The sequence below is a fragment of the Takifugu rubripes genome, chromosome 4 (assembly GCF_901000725.2).
Source record: "Takifugu rubripes chromosome 4, fTakRub1.2, whole genome shotgun sequence".
Classification (NCBI taxonomy): Eukaryota; Metazoa; Chordata; class Actinopteri; order Tetraodontiformes; family Tetraodontidae; genus Takifugu; species Takifugu rubripes.
In genome coordinates this window covers 2,168,602-2,181,991 of record NC_042288.1, presented here as the reverse complement: position 1 = coordinate 2,181,991, position 13,390 = coordinate 2,168,602, and the positions used below count along the sequence as shown (strand labels likewise).

The 13,390-nt window shown below is 41.4% G+C and overlaps 1 protein-coding gene across 1 annotated transcript; it reads left to right on the top strand.

Moving 5' to 3' along the window:
- Positions 1-792: 792 nt before the first annotated feature.
- Positions 793-11,109, top strand: LOC101079428 (propionyl-CoA carboxylase subunit alpha). The gene is made up of 23 exons (XM_003963638.3): positions 793-905; positions 1,828-1,905; positions 2,042-2,089; positions 2,243-2,311; positions 2,640-2,753; positions 2,854-2,907; positions 3,212-3,343; positions 3,584-3,620; positions 4,184-4,262; positions 4,468-4,570; positions 6,158-6,252; positions 6,648-6,798; positions 6,951-7,094; positions 7,631-7,705; positions 8,455-8,523; positions 8,627-8,702; positions 8,792-9,005; positions 9,090-9,192; positions 9,694-9,792; positions 9,872-9,925; positions 10,252-10,392; positions 10,479-10,556; positions 10,727-11,109. Exons 1-23 carry the CDS (start codon positions 852-854, stop codon positions 10,793-10,795), a joined length of 2,136 nt encoding a protein of 711 aa, XP_003963687.1. The 5' UTR covers positions 793-851; the 3' UTR covers positions 10,796-11,109.
- Positions 11,110-13,390: the final 2,281 nt, after the last annotated feature.

The following is a 13,390-nucleotide window of genomic DNA, read 5'->3' as shown; positions in this document are numbered from 1 at the left end:
GTTATTTTCAAATTGTTCTTAAGCGTGAATGTAATTTTTGGCCCTGTGATGATTGATGGATGGATAGAAAATAAAAATACCCCATAAGACATTATTAGACAAACATAGCCCCTATTAATAACAATAGCGTATTAATAGCAAACAAAACCAAAACAATATTTCTTATTTAGTTACTTAGGCTGGTTTTCTACAACGACCCAAAATGTTTATAAGTTGAAAAGTGGTAGTTTTCATTACAGGGCAAATTCAGTATAAAAACACAGGTACGCACGCACATGTCCAATTCCATTTCATGGGGTCTCTATTCATGATCATATAATAAAAATAGATTTTAATGATCTTAAAATGTCTGGACATTACATAAATATTTCAAGGGAATAAGTGCAGCTCCGTCAGACTATGTACACTACATATGGCTGAACTTACACCGAATACACACATGTATCTGGATATCTGTGCCTAGTGTTTTGTGATCATATTTAATAATAATAATCTTAATTTGATTATCTAAACAAAACCTGGTAAAACACATTTTTTAATGCAGACAATCACAGTCATTAAATTGGAAAATAATTGTGTTTGAAATAGATATTTTAAACATAAAAAAAGCCTAGAGTCTAATGTCAAAAGTTCCTGACAGACACTATTAAGCCATGGGAACTTCATACTTTTCTCTTTTTTTCACCACATTCCAAGAATTGTTTGTCAACCTCTATTGTTCTATAAAGTTTTCTGCCCCGCCCCTTCTCTAAAAAAAACCCGAGAAGACGCCTCCATTCCAGCCAATCAGGGCTTTATAAAGCGCTGACATCATCACGTCGGAAGAGCGTTTGTCGGTCACCGTCTTCAACATGGCGGCGCACAGGCTCTCTCCATCACTGAACAGGCTGCTGTTTGCTGTAAAGGTGAGCTACACGTTTGGGGGTTCTGCGGGAAGCGAGCTCGACACGTCAACAACGGTTTAGGTGTTGTTAGTTTGTCTGTCTTGTTGCTGTTGTCGCGTCAGCGACTCTAGTTTCCGACGCCGTCCGGGGCCAACTAACACCCGGAGTCCTGAACGCCACCCAATAAAAGTAGTTAAAACACGCCAGGTACTGAAAGACAGTCTGCAGAAAAAGTTGGTGAAAAGTATAAAACTAACTACTTGAAATGTAAATTGCCTTAGCCATGTCTTTAAACATTCTTTTTACAAATTGATGGTGTAAATATGCGTCTTAACTTTCCCTACGACTTCTAGATTGTTGACAACGAAGCTGGTGTTTTCTGTTTGTGGACCCATGGTTGGCCTCACCTTCTCTGAATCCAGCCTCCGCACATTAACGTTGAAATTACTGTATGGTTTCTTTAGCTTGACTGTACACATACAATAAAAGATGTTTGACATGATTACCTTGAAAGGTCTCATACTTGTAATCAGATTTTTGTCCTGGAAGTCTTTGCACCTGTACATCACAGAAAGCAATATTACACTTTTATAAACTATGTGTGTAAGTTTAAGCAACATTGCCAAGAATATGTGCTGTCGCACTGGAAATCCTAATCCCCCTTGTTTGTCATTGAGTAAACTCATTTATCCTTTCTGATAAAGAATGACTTTCAAGTTTATGCAAACAGCTATGCTAAAAACCCACCTTTCATTATCAAGATAAAGGAAATAATCCCCTATCTGCTGTTAAGTCTGCATGATTCGTTATGTCTCAAGTGGCTTTAGTTCTAAGTTTAGTTTGACAAGCACCTTGTTGCATTAAGTTACTGCAGTAATGCAAAAATTTAAAATGACATGATGACAACCGTTCAGACTGATAACGTCACTGTTTTTCCCCCCAGTATGGTTCCCTCCAGCCCAGGTGCTGTACTGTAAACAGCAGCATTCTGTATTCCACCACCTCCACTGACACAGAAAAGGTATCAGCAACACACCATCTACTTGTTGACTGTAAAGCTTAATAATATTTAACCAGTAGCTCTTTGCACAGTCAAACTTCTTTGAATCAAACGCGTCAGTGATACTCTGGACTGATCTGTTCCTTGATCCCCTCAGACGTTTGATAAGATCCTCATCGCCAACAGAGGAGAGATTGCATGCAGGGTAAGGCTGGCTGACACCCACGGCTGCACGGCAGGTTACATGGCTGCATCAGATTACTGATGACTCACTGCAGCTGGTCCCATCAGTCGCTTATTTCTTTTTTCTTTTTTTTTCTTTCCACTGATGATAAATCTTGTTTTCTTCTTTCACCAGGTCATCAAGACATGTAGGAAAATGGGTATCCAGTCTGTAGCTGTACACAGTGACGTGGATTCCAGTGCTGTGAGTGGGGAAAACTACACACACTGTTGAAAAACAAACGATACAATTACGACTTTAGTGTAAAATACTAAGAATCTACAACCAATGAGCTCTTAAATATTCACAGTAAATTTAGCACAAACATGGCACATTTGTTTTGGAATCTAGCCAAAATCCAATGGCAATAGTTTAGGTATTCTTTACTATTCATACTTTATAAACTTAGTTTTCTGTAAATGGCCACTCTAAGGAAAATAAAAAAAACAAACTAAACTAGAAATGACCCTAAACCTATTAAAGCCTTTAATTGCATTATTTGATTAAATCTGAGTTTGTAATTTGTGCTCAGGTTCATGTAAAGATGGCTGACGAAGCAGTGTGTGTGGGTCCTGCTCCCACCAACAAGAGCTACCTAAACATGGACGCCATCATGGATGCCATCCGGTTGACTGGCGCTCAAGCTGTGAGTATTGTTACGCGTTGGTGACAGATGTTAAACCGCTCTGTTCCATCAGCACCAGTTATTGATCAGTCTGGCTGATGCTGTCTTTGTTTCTTTACAGGTTCATCCTGGTTATGGGTTTCTCTCTGAAAACAAAGTGTTTGCTAAGCGGCTGGTACGTATCAAGGAGACAGACACAAGCTAATCTCATTTTGACCCTATTAACATGAGTCTAATATTATACACAAGAACCTCTTCCTGACGTGATTTATTTGAACCCAAAGCAGTTTAACTCTTTTAGCCTTTTGCTATAATGTATTCTGTTAAACTGTATTAAAATGTAAAGAATGGAGTGGCAATATTTACTTAATCTGAGATCTTTAGAGTAGAGCAGAGGCTGGTTGTTGATTGCTTTCCTGTCTTTGACTCTGAAGCATTGGAAAAGCAATATAGCACTTGTATAATTGTTTTCTCATTAGGCAGCAGAGGGTGTGATGTTCATTGGCCCAGACACCCACGCTATCCATGCTATGGGGGATAAGATAGAGAGCAAGCTCATCGCTAAAGCTGCCAAGGTCAACACTATCCCAGGATTTGATGGAGTTGTGAAGGTACGGTCACGCTTGGAATCACTTTTAGATGATGAAAGGAAAATTTAAAACTGGATTTCTGATTATGGTTATGAGTGCTGACCCTCTGTCAGGGCCTCTATACAGAATAAAGCATCTTTACAATAATAGGAAGAGTTTTAAAAGACATTTTGGATGCATGTTGCTTACCTAAAACAAGTTTGCAGCAGCCTTGAACAGTTTGGCTAAAGCTTATTGATCATGAACCATTCTCTGTATCAGACTGCTGAAGACGCCGTGAAGATCGCTCAGGAAATTGGTGAGTTTTTGTTTCTCCACCTGCTCCTATGGCAGTCTTCATAATTCATATTTATTGGTTTTGGAAGCTATTTATTTAATTACCAATGTTAACAGCAGATGCCTGTATTGTTAAATGGCAGTATGTGCCCAATTGATCCATAGCTTAATTTTCTCTTGAGTTGATAAAATTAAAATCTCTTGCACTAAACGGGGTGTTATAACACAGTTTAACCACTAGGCGCATTCATCACCTACCTGAATGGGATATTTTCAAATACATTCTGAAATCTTCCCAGATAATGTCTTTAGTGTCATTTTTTTTTTTTTAAGGGGTCATAAATCTGGAGTGTTCATTTTTCTAAATTTGCTTCCTTCAGAATCCTGGAGCTTTGATATTACAGGGAACAAATTCACCTATTTGACTTCAAGGCAGACGAGACGCTCATTACTATAATTGTGTTGTCTCATGTGCTCAGTCCAGGAAAATATATAATTTTATATATTTTGGAGGGTTTGAAACAAGTACAACTAAACTGTTGCTGAGGAATCATGTGGGTTTGATCTGTAATCTTTTGTCGGCAGGGTATCCTGTGATGATCAAAGCATCTGCAGGAGGGGGAGGAAAGGGGATGCGGATTGCCTGGAATGATGAGGAGACCAGGTATGTTTTCCTTGGCTTGTACCGCATCTGTTGATGCGGCTTGTTGTGACTGTTATACTCAGCAGAGGAGCTCGTAGCACTGCTGCTCACACCAGATATAAAGTGCTTTCTGGAGAAAAAGGACATTTTTGGTTTCTATTGACACTTTATCCCCTTATACTTCCTGTTGCTCATTGTACATGTTCTGAGTCTGACTCTGTTACAGGGAAGGTTTCCGATTCTCATCCCAGGAAGCAGCATCCAGCTTTGGAGATGACAGGTTGCTGATCGAGAAGTACATAGACAATCCCAGACACATCGAGATACAGGTGCAACACACGTCTGCTGTTGACAAAATGCACACAACATGTTTATCGTGTAGATCCATCTGTGTAAACAGGAAACATTTATAGCGCGTTGAACCTTGGTTTGGGTTTTAGATCCATCTATCTCTGAATCTTTCATCCAAATCAGTTGTGCACGATCTTTTATCAAGATATTGAAGCACACAAACAGAAGCATCATTTTGGGGTTTGTCTTGGCAGTTGCAAATGTACAAAGTGTTTGAAGATCTGCCCCAAGGTTTTTGCGCTGTTGGGACATCCCCCTAGTGGCCAGGAAGGGAACTGGGTCTTTTCTCCTATCATTGCCCTGTTTATTATGGTCTGTATTGTGTCCTGTTCAGGTTCACTGAGGAAGTGTATTTTGGGCCACTCATGGGGGAGGAGGGAGGTGGGTTAGGTTTTTTTTTTTTCTCTCTCTCCCCCCACCATGCACTTTGAGAAATCGAAATGCAACATCAGTCAACCTTTTGAGACTAACGTATGACTGCTTCTGTCGTACCGATGGAACTAAACTTGGGATGCTGCTTTAGTAACGTTTCACCTTTAGCTTAAACACAGTAGAGTTATCAGTGTTGGACCTTTGAGGAGAACACACAACTGAAGTTGGCTTCTGATTTGACAGTTAATGGGGAAGTTAAGGGGAAAATAAATCCATGTTGAGTGACTGTTTCTCCACCAATCGTCTGGTTTTTTTTTTGGGGGGGGGGGTGGGGGGGTTGGTACCTCTTTTCGACGTTACTCACAATTTACAATTTTGTTCAGACCCCGAGGTTACTGAAATGTCTGCCATACTCATTACTACATACATAAATGTATATTAAAAGAACAGTATTTTTGCTTTGAAACAATGCAGCTATAAAATCTGTAAACAGTGTTTCAAATGAATTTGAGACAAACAAATGCTACATTTGATCTTGAAAATGTCTGAAGTAACTGAATCCAATATATACATTCATTATCCATTCACTCATTTCGCTTCATTTTGAATCTGTAAAATTGAACCTGACTAAATGTTCTTGTTTAAATTATGGAAAGGTAATAAAAACTAAAATTATCATACTGAAAATAACATATGTAACCCGTACATTGGAGGACAGGTGGATTGGTTATTTTCAAATTGTTAAGCATAATGTAAAAGGAACATTTTGTTTTGGGCGATAAGAGGGTGAAGTTGTATTTCAACTTTATTACCATTGTGACTCTCTCGAAGAGCACGATGGAAAAATTAGGAGGTAAATATAAATGCTTCCAAGTCTCTTCTCTTGTCTTAATTTCTTTCACTCACCAGATTCCTTTTGATCTTAATGGAATATTCTCATTAATTGGTTTTGATGGTTTTTGACATTTGTTCTTGTGGATTTCAAAGGGGGTCCAACCTTTTAGAATAGTATTTACAGCATTCAGTTGTGAGCTCCATATACTGATCCAGTGAGGTCCATTTGTGTGCCCCCCCCCCCGCCCAAACCCACTATTCTCTCCTCCACCACTGAGGCCATATTTTTCAAATGGACTTCAGTTTTGTGCCCTATCCTGATCCCAATGCCTGAGTTATTTTCTTTTATTCTCTTGTAGGTGCTGGCTGATAAACATGGCAATGCCCTGTGGCTGAATGAGAGGGAGTGCTCTATCCAGAGGAGGAACCAGAAGGTTGTGGAAGAGGCGCCCAGGTCCGTTAGAACCTTTTTTAGTAATTGCATGTTTCAGTGAACCAGTGATCATCGAGCAGGTCTTATATTTAGCAGCATAGTAACGGCAATCCAAGTAAAGGATGCTCAAGAGTGGTAGAAAGTAATCTGATTTCTTTAACGTGATGGGATGAGTATCACGAATTTAGGTGAAGATACAAACTGCTGGGGATATTCATGAACGGGGAGGTCGGATTAGAATTTGATTTGTAACATCTGCTTTGGAGTTAAAATCTGTCTCCAACAAAAGCAGGATGAACTTAAAATTACCATGTATCAAAACTTGGGCAGATTAACAAAGTTTGGATAAACACTTTAGATTTAGAACTTCTGAGTGTTTGACATGTATGTAAAACATTTGGCTCCGGTCTCTGCAGCACTTTCCTTGACCCAGTAACGCGACGGGCGATGGGAGAGCAGGCTGTACAACTGGCCAAAGCTGTCGAGTACTCCTCCGCTGGTACCGTGGAGTTTCTGGTGGATTCAAAGAAAAACTTCTACTTCCTGGAGATGAACACGCGTCTTCAGGTCAGCGCAGTGACTGTATATATCCACTAAGATGATGGCCACAGACGCCTGGTTACAAATCTGTAGCAAATGTATGTAGGATTAATGTGGTGCCTGTTTATGGCTGTCGGCCCTTGCAGTACAGAGATGAGTCTTCCTGCTTCCTCTGACAGGTGGAACATCCAATAACTGAGTGTATTACTGGGCTGGACCTGGTGGAGCAGATGATCAGGGTGGCCAAAGGCTACAGGCTGAATCACAAGCAAGAAGATATCCCCATAAATGGCTGGGCCATCGAGAGCCGCGTCTATGCCGAGGTGTGCAAGGGCCATATTGTTAATCAGTTCTTAAATTTTGTTAATACTATTTCACAAGTGTGATTAGAAGCCTTTACTAGATTGGCTGTAAAGGTGATGTCATAGAGGTGTTTGCAATTAATCTGAATTATTTTAAATTTCATTCTATTAGACTTAAGTTAGTGACACATTTCATTATGTGATTAAAGTTCCTATTGCAATTTACCCTTGACTAAAGCAGTGCAGTAAATATAAACGTCCAACAGGCACACTTTTAATGAGTAACAATTAGTCCCTAACGGGTCATTTGTGTGGCCAACAAGCAGCTAAAGTCTGATTTGTAAAACTTGTTATATTGACATTAAAAAAGTTCCACGACAGGAAATTTAAGCTGAAAATGACAAAGCTGCTCTTAATTATGTTTGACTCAAATCTTAAGTTTTTCCCAGACAAACAATAACCCTCATAAAAATTGAGTTAAACTTTTTTTTTTTTTTTTTTAAGTCTTTTCCGAAGTTTAACATAAGCTTTTGTGGCGAACTGTCTCCTCCTGTTAGGATCCATACAAATCATTTGGTCTTCCTTCCATTGGACGTCTGTCTCAGTACCAGGAGCCGCTCAACCTCAGCAACGTGAGTCTGTCACATACTGCAGGGGCTCTGAATTCACTGTTAAAAAATGAAGGTAACACACAATTCTCATAACTGAGTTAATCACACTTCTGACTTCATGGCTAATTTGGGAATTTTCCTCCACCACTAGAGGGCGCATGAGGTGGTACATGGAGCTCCTCTGGGATGGCAGATTCATATGCAGCATAGAGGTTTATTGTCTCCCAGCACAGAGGGAGAGTGTGGAGCTGATGATGCTAGACTCCTGGAGGGCTGGGTTCTAATTGGGACCAGGAGGAATGCTACAGAGCTCTACAAAATTATACTTAAGACTCCATGAGTTGGGCATTTGCTCACAGCATCACATGTTGTTCAGAACTTTCTGCTGCCATATTGGTGTGGAGGGACCTGGTTCCATCTGGTGCACAACACCAGAAGTGTTTGGCTGCCGTGGCTCAGCAGCTCCTGGATAACAAAGGCACCGATGGTCCACTTTGAGTTTGGGTGTGATTCTGCCTTCAGTCCAGAGTTCAGTGGGTTTCTGTGTTGCCCCCCCCTCTTCCCCTTAGTTGTTGAATTGTTGTCTTCAGACAGTCAAACTACAGTTTCATCTGGAATGTTTCCCTCCAGATCTGGGATGTGTGATTTAAGACGTAATTTATTTATTTTTTGATCATTTTCAGACACCATTTGTGACTTTGTCTGTACAAATACAATCAGACTCTCCTTCCGCTCAGCCTGAACCCTGAATTCAAACCTTTCCCTGTCAGGTCCGTGTCGACAGCGGCATCCAGGAGGGAAGTGACATCAGCATCTACTATGACCCCATGATCTCCAAGGTCAGTGTTGTGGTGAATATACACAGGTTGGATGATTTCATGTCATAACGGATGCTCATAACACAACTTTTGCGCTTCTTTGTTTTTTGTCTTTTATCTATAGTTGGTTACTTATGGCGCCACACGTGCTGAAGCTTTGGGCAAGATGGAAGCTGCTCTGGATAACTACGTCATCAGAGGTTTGCAAACTGATTTATTAAATGAACTGTAGGGTTTTATTTTTTTTTAACCATGTGACCACCTGTATAACTCCTGTCCTCCACACCAGGTGTGACCCACAACATTCCTCTCTTGCGTGAAATAATCACCCACCCTCGCTTCATCTCTGGGGACATCAGCACCAACTTCCTGCCAGAGGTTTACCCAGAAGGTTTCAAGGGTCATCAGCTTGACGTGACGGAACGCAGGGAGCTGCTGGCCTCAGCAGCCGCTCTCTACATCACCGCTCAGCTGCGCTCTCAGAAGGTCCTTGGTAACCTGAGGTGAGGGGGTCAGCAGAGGCCTTTTCTGCAGGAATGTCCATTCCAGTAAAATATCCAGTAAAAAAGTCTGTACTTGTGTTGCAGGGTGTCCTCTAGCCCAGTGGAATGGAACCAGTGGGAGCTGCATGCAGAGCTGGGGGAGGGAGGTCATTCTGTGGTGGTTACCAAGTCCCAGAATGTGTTTGTGGTGAGTGATAAACGTGCGTCCTGGAATCGGTTCATCGTGCATCCTTGTTTTAACTGTGCTTGGCTGCAGCCCTGCGCTCTGAACTAAACGGATAGAGACGTCCTGACCTCATCACTCCTGTAATAAAAAGCAAATGACCCATTCATCAAGCTGGTTGGATGATTTTAGAAGCTCCAATGAAGCTAAAATCAGCCCCATGTTGATGTGTGATTTATATAATGTGGAATAGCTGTAAATATTCTGTACAGCATTAATACAAGTAGAACTTGACTACTTTCTACTTATAGGGCAGTATTTTAGTATTAAACATGCAGTAAATCTTTCTTTCCTTGATCTGAAAGTCAGTTGTGACTCCCAGATGCCACTATTGGACTGAAGTAGGATATTCAAGATGTACTTTATTCATCCCTGTTGGGAAATTGAATATCTTTACTTTTACTCAGCTATTGCTTACGAGGACTCTTTGTAGCTCTCAACGTTCCTTTTTCTGTTTGTGAGCAGGTGGAAGTGGATGGAGAAAAGGTGGAGGTCAGCGGCCAGTGGAATTTGGCCTCCCCTCTGCTGCCAGTCACAATTAATGGCACAGAGAGAATACTACAGGTACCCCCAGATACAGAATACCTCAATCACTCCCCAAACAGGTCGAGGTCATGTAATGCTGTCACTCCCTTCATTTCAGTGTCTGTCCAGAGATGCTTCTGGAAGGATCCTCCTGCAGTACATGGGCACAACAGTAAGGCTGCACTTCTGGGTTATGACGTAATCGCACAGCCGCTGCTGTTGGGTCACGCTGAGCCGTTGGCTTATTTTAACATGCTTGAAGGGAACAGTTAAAGGATGGAGGCAGCAGCCTCTCTGCTCATAAAGAAAACACTTGCACACGATTATATTTGACAACATTGCACTGTGTTGATGAGGCTGGATCTTTAATGCTAATTATTCTAAAGTATTGGTGAAAAGTGTGGCAATATTTGTGTTCTAGATCGTTTCCCTGATCAGTGGCGTTTGGATGGCTTCCACTCCTGCTGCCCTTGTTTACATTTTATGGCTCTAATGTAGTTTCAGGTTCGTATTCTGTCCAAGTTGGCAGCAGAGTTAAACTCTTACATGCCGGAGAAGGTTTCTGAAGACACCAGCAGTATCCTGCGTTCGCCAATGCCGGGCACCGTGGTGGCCGTGTCCGTCAAGCCAGGGGACACGGTAGGTCTGATCCAAGACCAGTTATAGTCTTCCAAGGGCAACCAGGCCAAATCTTAGGAACATGTGTTTGGTGTGGGTGTGTTAAGGTTGCAGAGGGTCAGGAGATCTGTGTGATTGAAGCCATGAAGATGCAGAACAGTCTGACAGCAGTCAAGCAAGCAAAGGTAAACATGTCTGTTCTAACCAAGGCGCTCAGGGAATTTAAAGTCCATGTTCTGAGAGGATTGCAACATAATTCAGTCCTCAGTAATGCTAGATGGAAATATCTTTAAAACAGAATGCACACATGTTGTTACCAAAACATCCAATTGATGGATCACTTGTGTGTGTCCAGGTTAAGAATGTCCACTGTAAACCAGGGGAGACAGTGGGAGAGGGCGACCTGCTGGTGGAGCTGGAATAGAACACGCTGTCAAGGTGTGACCTCGGCACCAGGATTAGCCTTAATCTGTCTCCATCCTCACAGGAAGATCCACGCTGGCAAACTGACTGGATTCTTTTTTTCTTTTTTTTTTGCCTCCGTGTGTTTATAAATGGCCCTTTAGTAAAGATTATTGTCTGGAGGGTGTCTCGCAACTGAGTTGTATCAGCTGTGTCTTCTCCACATGCCTGCCTCCGTTATGTTTCTCCATGCAGCCATCTGGGGATAAAACACTTTCCACTTTTTTTAAACCTGACTGTTCATGTTTTGGTTGAAAATAAATAACACTCTTCTCACTTTTGCCTAAATTGTACTTCAAAACAAATCTACAATATATTCTGCAGAATCACAAGGACCTTGTGGGTTGCATGCTGCTTTAATTTCTATTTCACGAGTTGGTAATCTGACTTGTATTGACTGGCAATCTAACATCTAGTGTTAGGTCTCCCCAAAAGAGAAAAAAAATTGCTTTGACAAATTCAGTTTATTATATAAATTAACAATGTTTTGGGGAAGGGGGGGAGAATGTGGTTTTTCACCTCAAATGGAAAACTTGCATTTCAAAAACTGATATTTGAACTTTCAAAAAAATTCCTGATGGCATTAAAAGTGCTGTTTTAAACTGAAATATAGAAAAGCTATCTTCAGTGGAGTTCTGAACATGGTGTCACCTCAACTATGTGTGTATGTGCTTCCTATACACTATAATCTACTATGACTAACACATTGGAGGAAATATTCAAATAAGTTTGTTTTTGAAAACTAGTCGATCCCTTTTAAATTCAGAAACTAATCCTGATCTACTGATTTGTATATAAATTTACTTGAATTACCACTAGAGGGCGCCCCACCACCACACGTTAAGCTGTTATAAATCTCCCCAGACGGGGACGCTGTTATCTGTTTATAATGTCCTGGGTAAAGTGACAGACTCGTGCTAAAACAAATATTCTTCTTACATTTATTTCCTGTGTTTGTCCAAAGTAGAAGCATGTAGAAGCAACCATCAGTGCTAAAATAAGATAAGGACATTGAGTTTTATAGTCACATTACAGCTCATTTTGATATCATATGCAGCATTAAATAATAAAACAAGATATAATTTAAACGCTTACTTTTAAAAACAACCGTGATTATTCGTGCGCCATTTAGATCCAAATTCTCATTTTGTTTCCGGACATGGCCAAATGAAGGTCAGGCCCCTACAACGTGGCGTAACAATAATAACCAGACTGAGCAAGATTTATCCAGCCTACACCTGATGGTGTCTGCTCATGACTTCACACGTGTGTAGCAATACATTCCAGCAGTGGTCGAGGACCAGAGGCACATACAAACTCACACCCTCTCAATTAAAAATGGGCACATTCTTCCGAGTGCATTTTTTTAATCATTACAGATTTATGTAAACTTTGAGTTGAGCGCTCGTCTGAAAATGCACTTCACAAGGCCAAATTTAGTTGATTGCTAAATGCCTGGAATTACTATGGCGTCACAACCCGTAACTACACTTTTAACAGTCCACACAAACTTACAGGTTTGACAGGTTAGAACTTAACCTATAGATAAACCTATAGCTTTTGCATGCATGAGTCCCACATGCAGCGTCTGATGCTAAACTTTAGCAACTGATTTATTCTTAGAAAGTGGGCTCACGTATCTAGAAGTGTGTTTTCTTTTCCCCAGATGGAAGCGATTGAATGTGTGCATGCGTGCGTGTGTGGGCATGCGCGCGCGTGTGAATGCCATTGAATGAACACATAGATAATAGGCTTTGAAACAACGTTTGTTAATGACAGAGCCTCGGATATAGGCCAACCGACTGAAGTGTCAGGCTGATCCAAGGACACGAACAGTGCACAAGAACATGCACGAAGCGCAGAATGTAAAACTATATGCTTGAGTAACTGTTGTGCAGCTGGATTGATAATTACTTTGCAATTCCACTTGCCAATCCCGATGCCCATTGCCCGGCTTCAAATTTAGCTTGCTCATTAGAAAGACATCCACAGAGAAGAGTCAAGGCAGTGTTGCTGGGTAGAGCCTCAAACGCCCTTCGAAAATCCTCCCTGAATGACTTTCCTCGGTTGTGTACTGTCTCTACTACACACCAAAGCCAGTATTTTTCCATCAAGTAGCGCGCTGGGTCACGTGACCACGTTGGAGGAAAAAACGCTGTCATGTTTGCATCCTCAATTGACAGCGGCGCGCGCTAAATGCGGCGCGCGGTCAGCCACACAAAGACTATAAGGAGGCGATTCGCGACCCCACCTGCGTCGGACGGCAGAAATTTTAAAAACCGACCGACCACATTGTCACTTTTTTGTCCATTCGAGGAAACAATTTCTCCTCCAGGTCGTTTGTCTAACCCCCGTGCGCTCATAATCGTGTAACCACTCCCACTCGTGGCTGGTGGAAAATTACCAGCATAGAAGCAACAGGCGAACCAACGTTGCCTGCGTTGTATTGTATCATTCAACCAGACAGCGTAACTTTCCAAGTCGACCTTTGTGTTTCCTACATGTACGATTCTTTAAAAAAAAAAAGTGCCAAGCTCGCGGTGTGAGTGATAAAGTC

What these genes read in the sequence shown, in the direction of transcription:
- LOC101079428 (XM_003963638.3), top strand. Translation starts at nt 852, where the DNA reads ATGGCGGCGCACAGGCTCTCTCCATCACTGAACAGGCTGCTGTTTGCT. An exon ending in GTGACGTGGATTCCAGTGCT is followed by an intron (nt 2,312 to 2,639) that starts GTGAGTGGGGAA and finishes ATTTGTGCTCAG; the next exon opens with GTTCATGTAAAGATGGCTGA. An exon ending in GGTTGACTGGCGCTCAAGCT is followed by an intron (nt 2,754 to 2,853) that starts GTGAGTATTGTT and finishes GTTTCTTTACAG; the next exon opens with GTTCATCCTGGTTATGGGTT.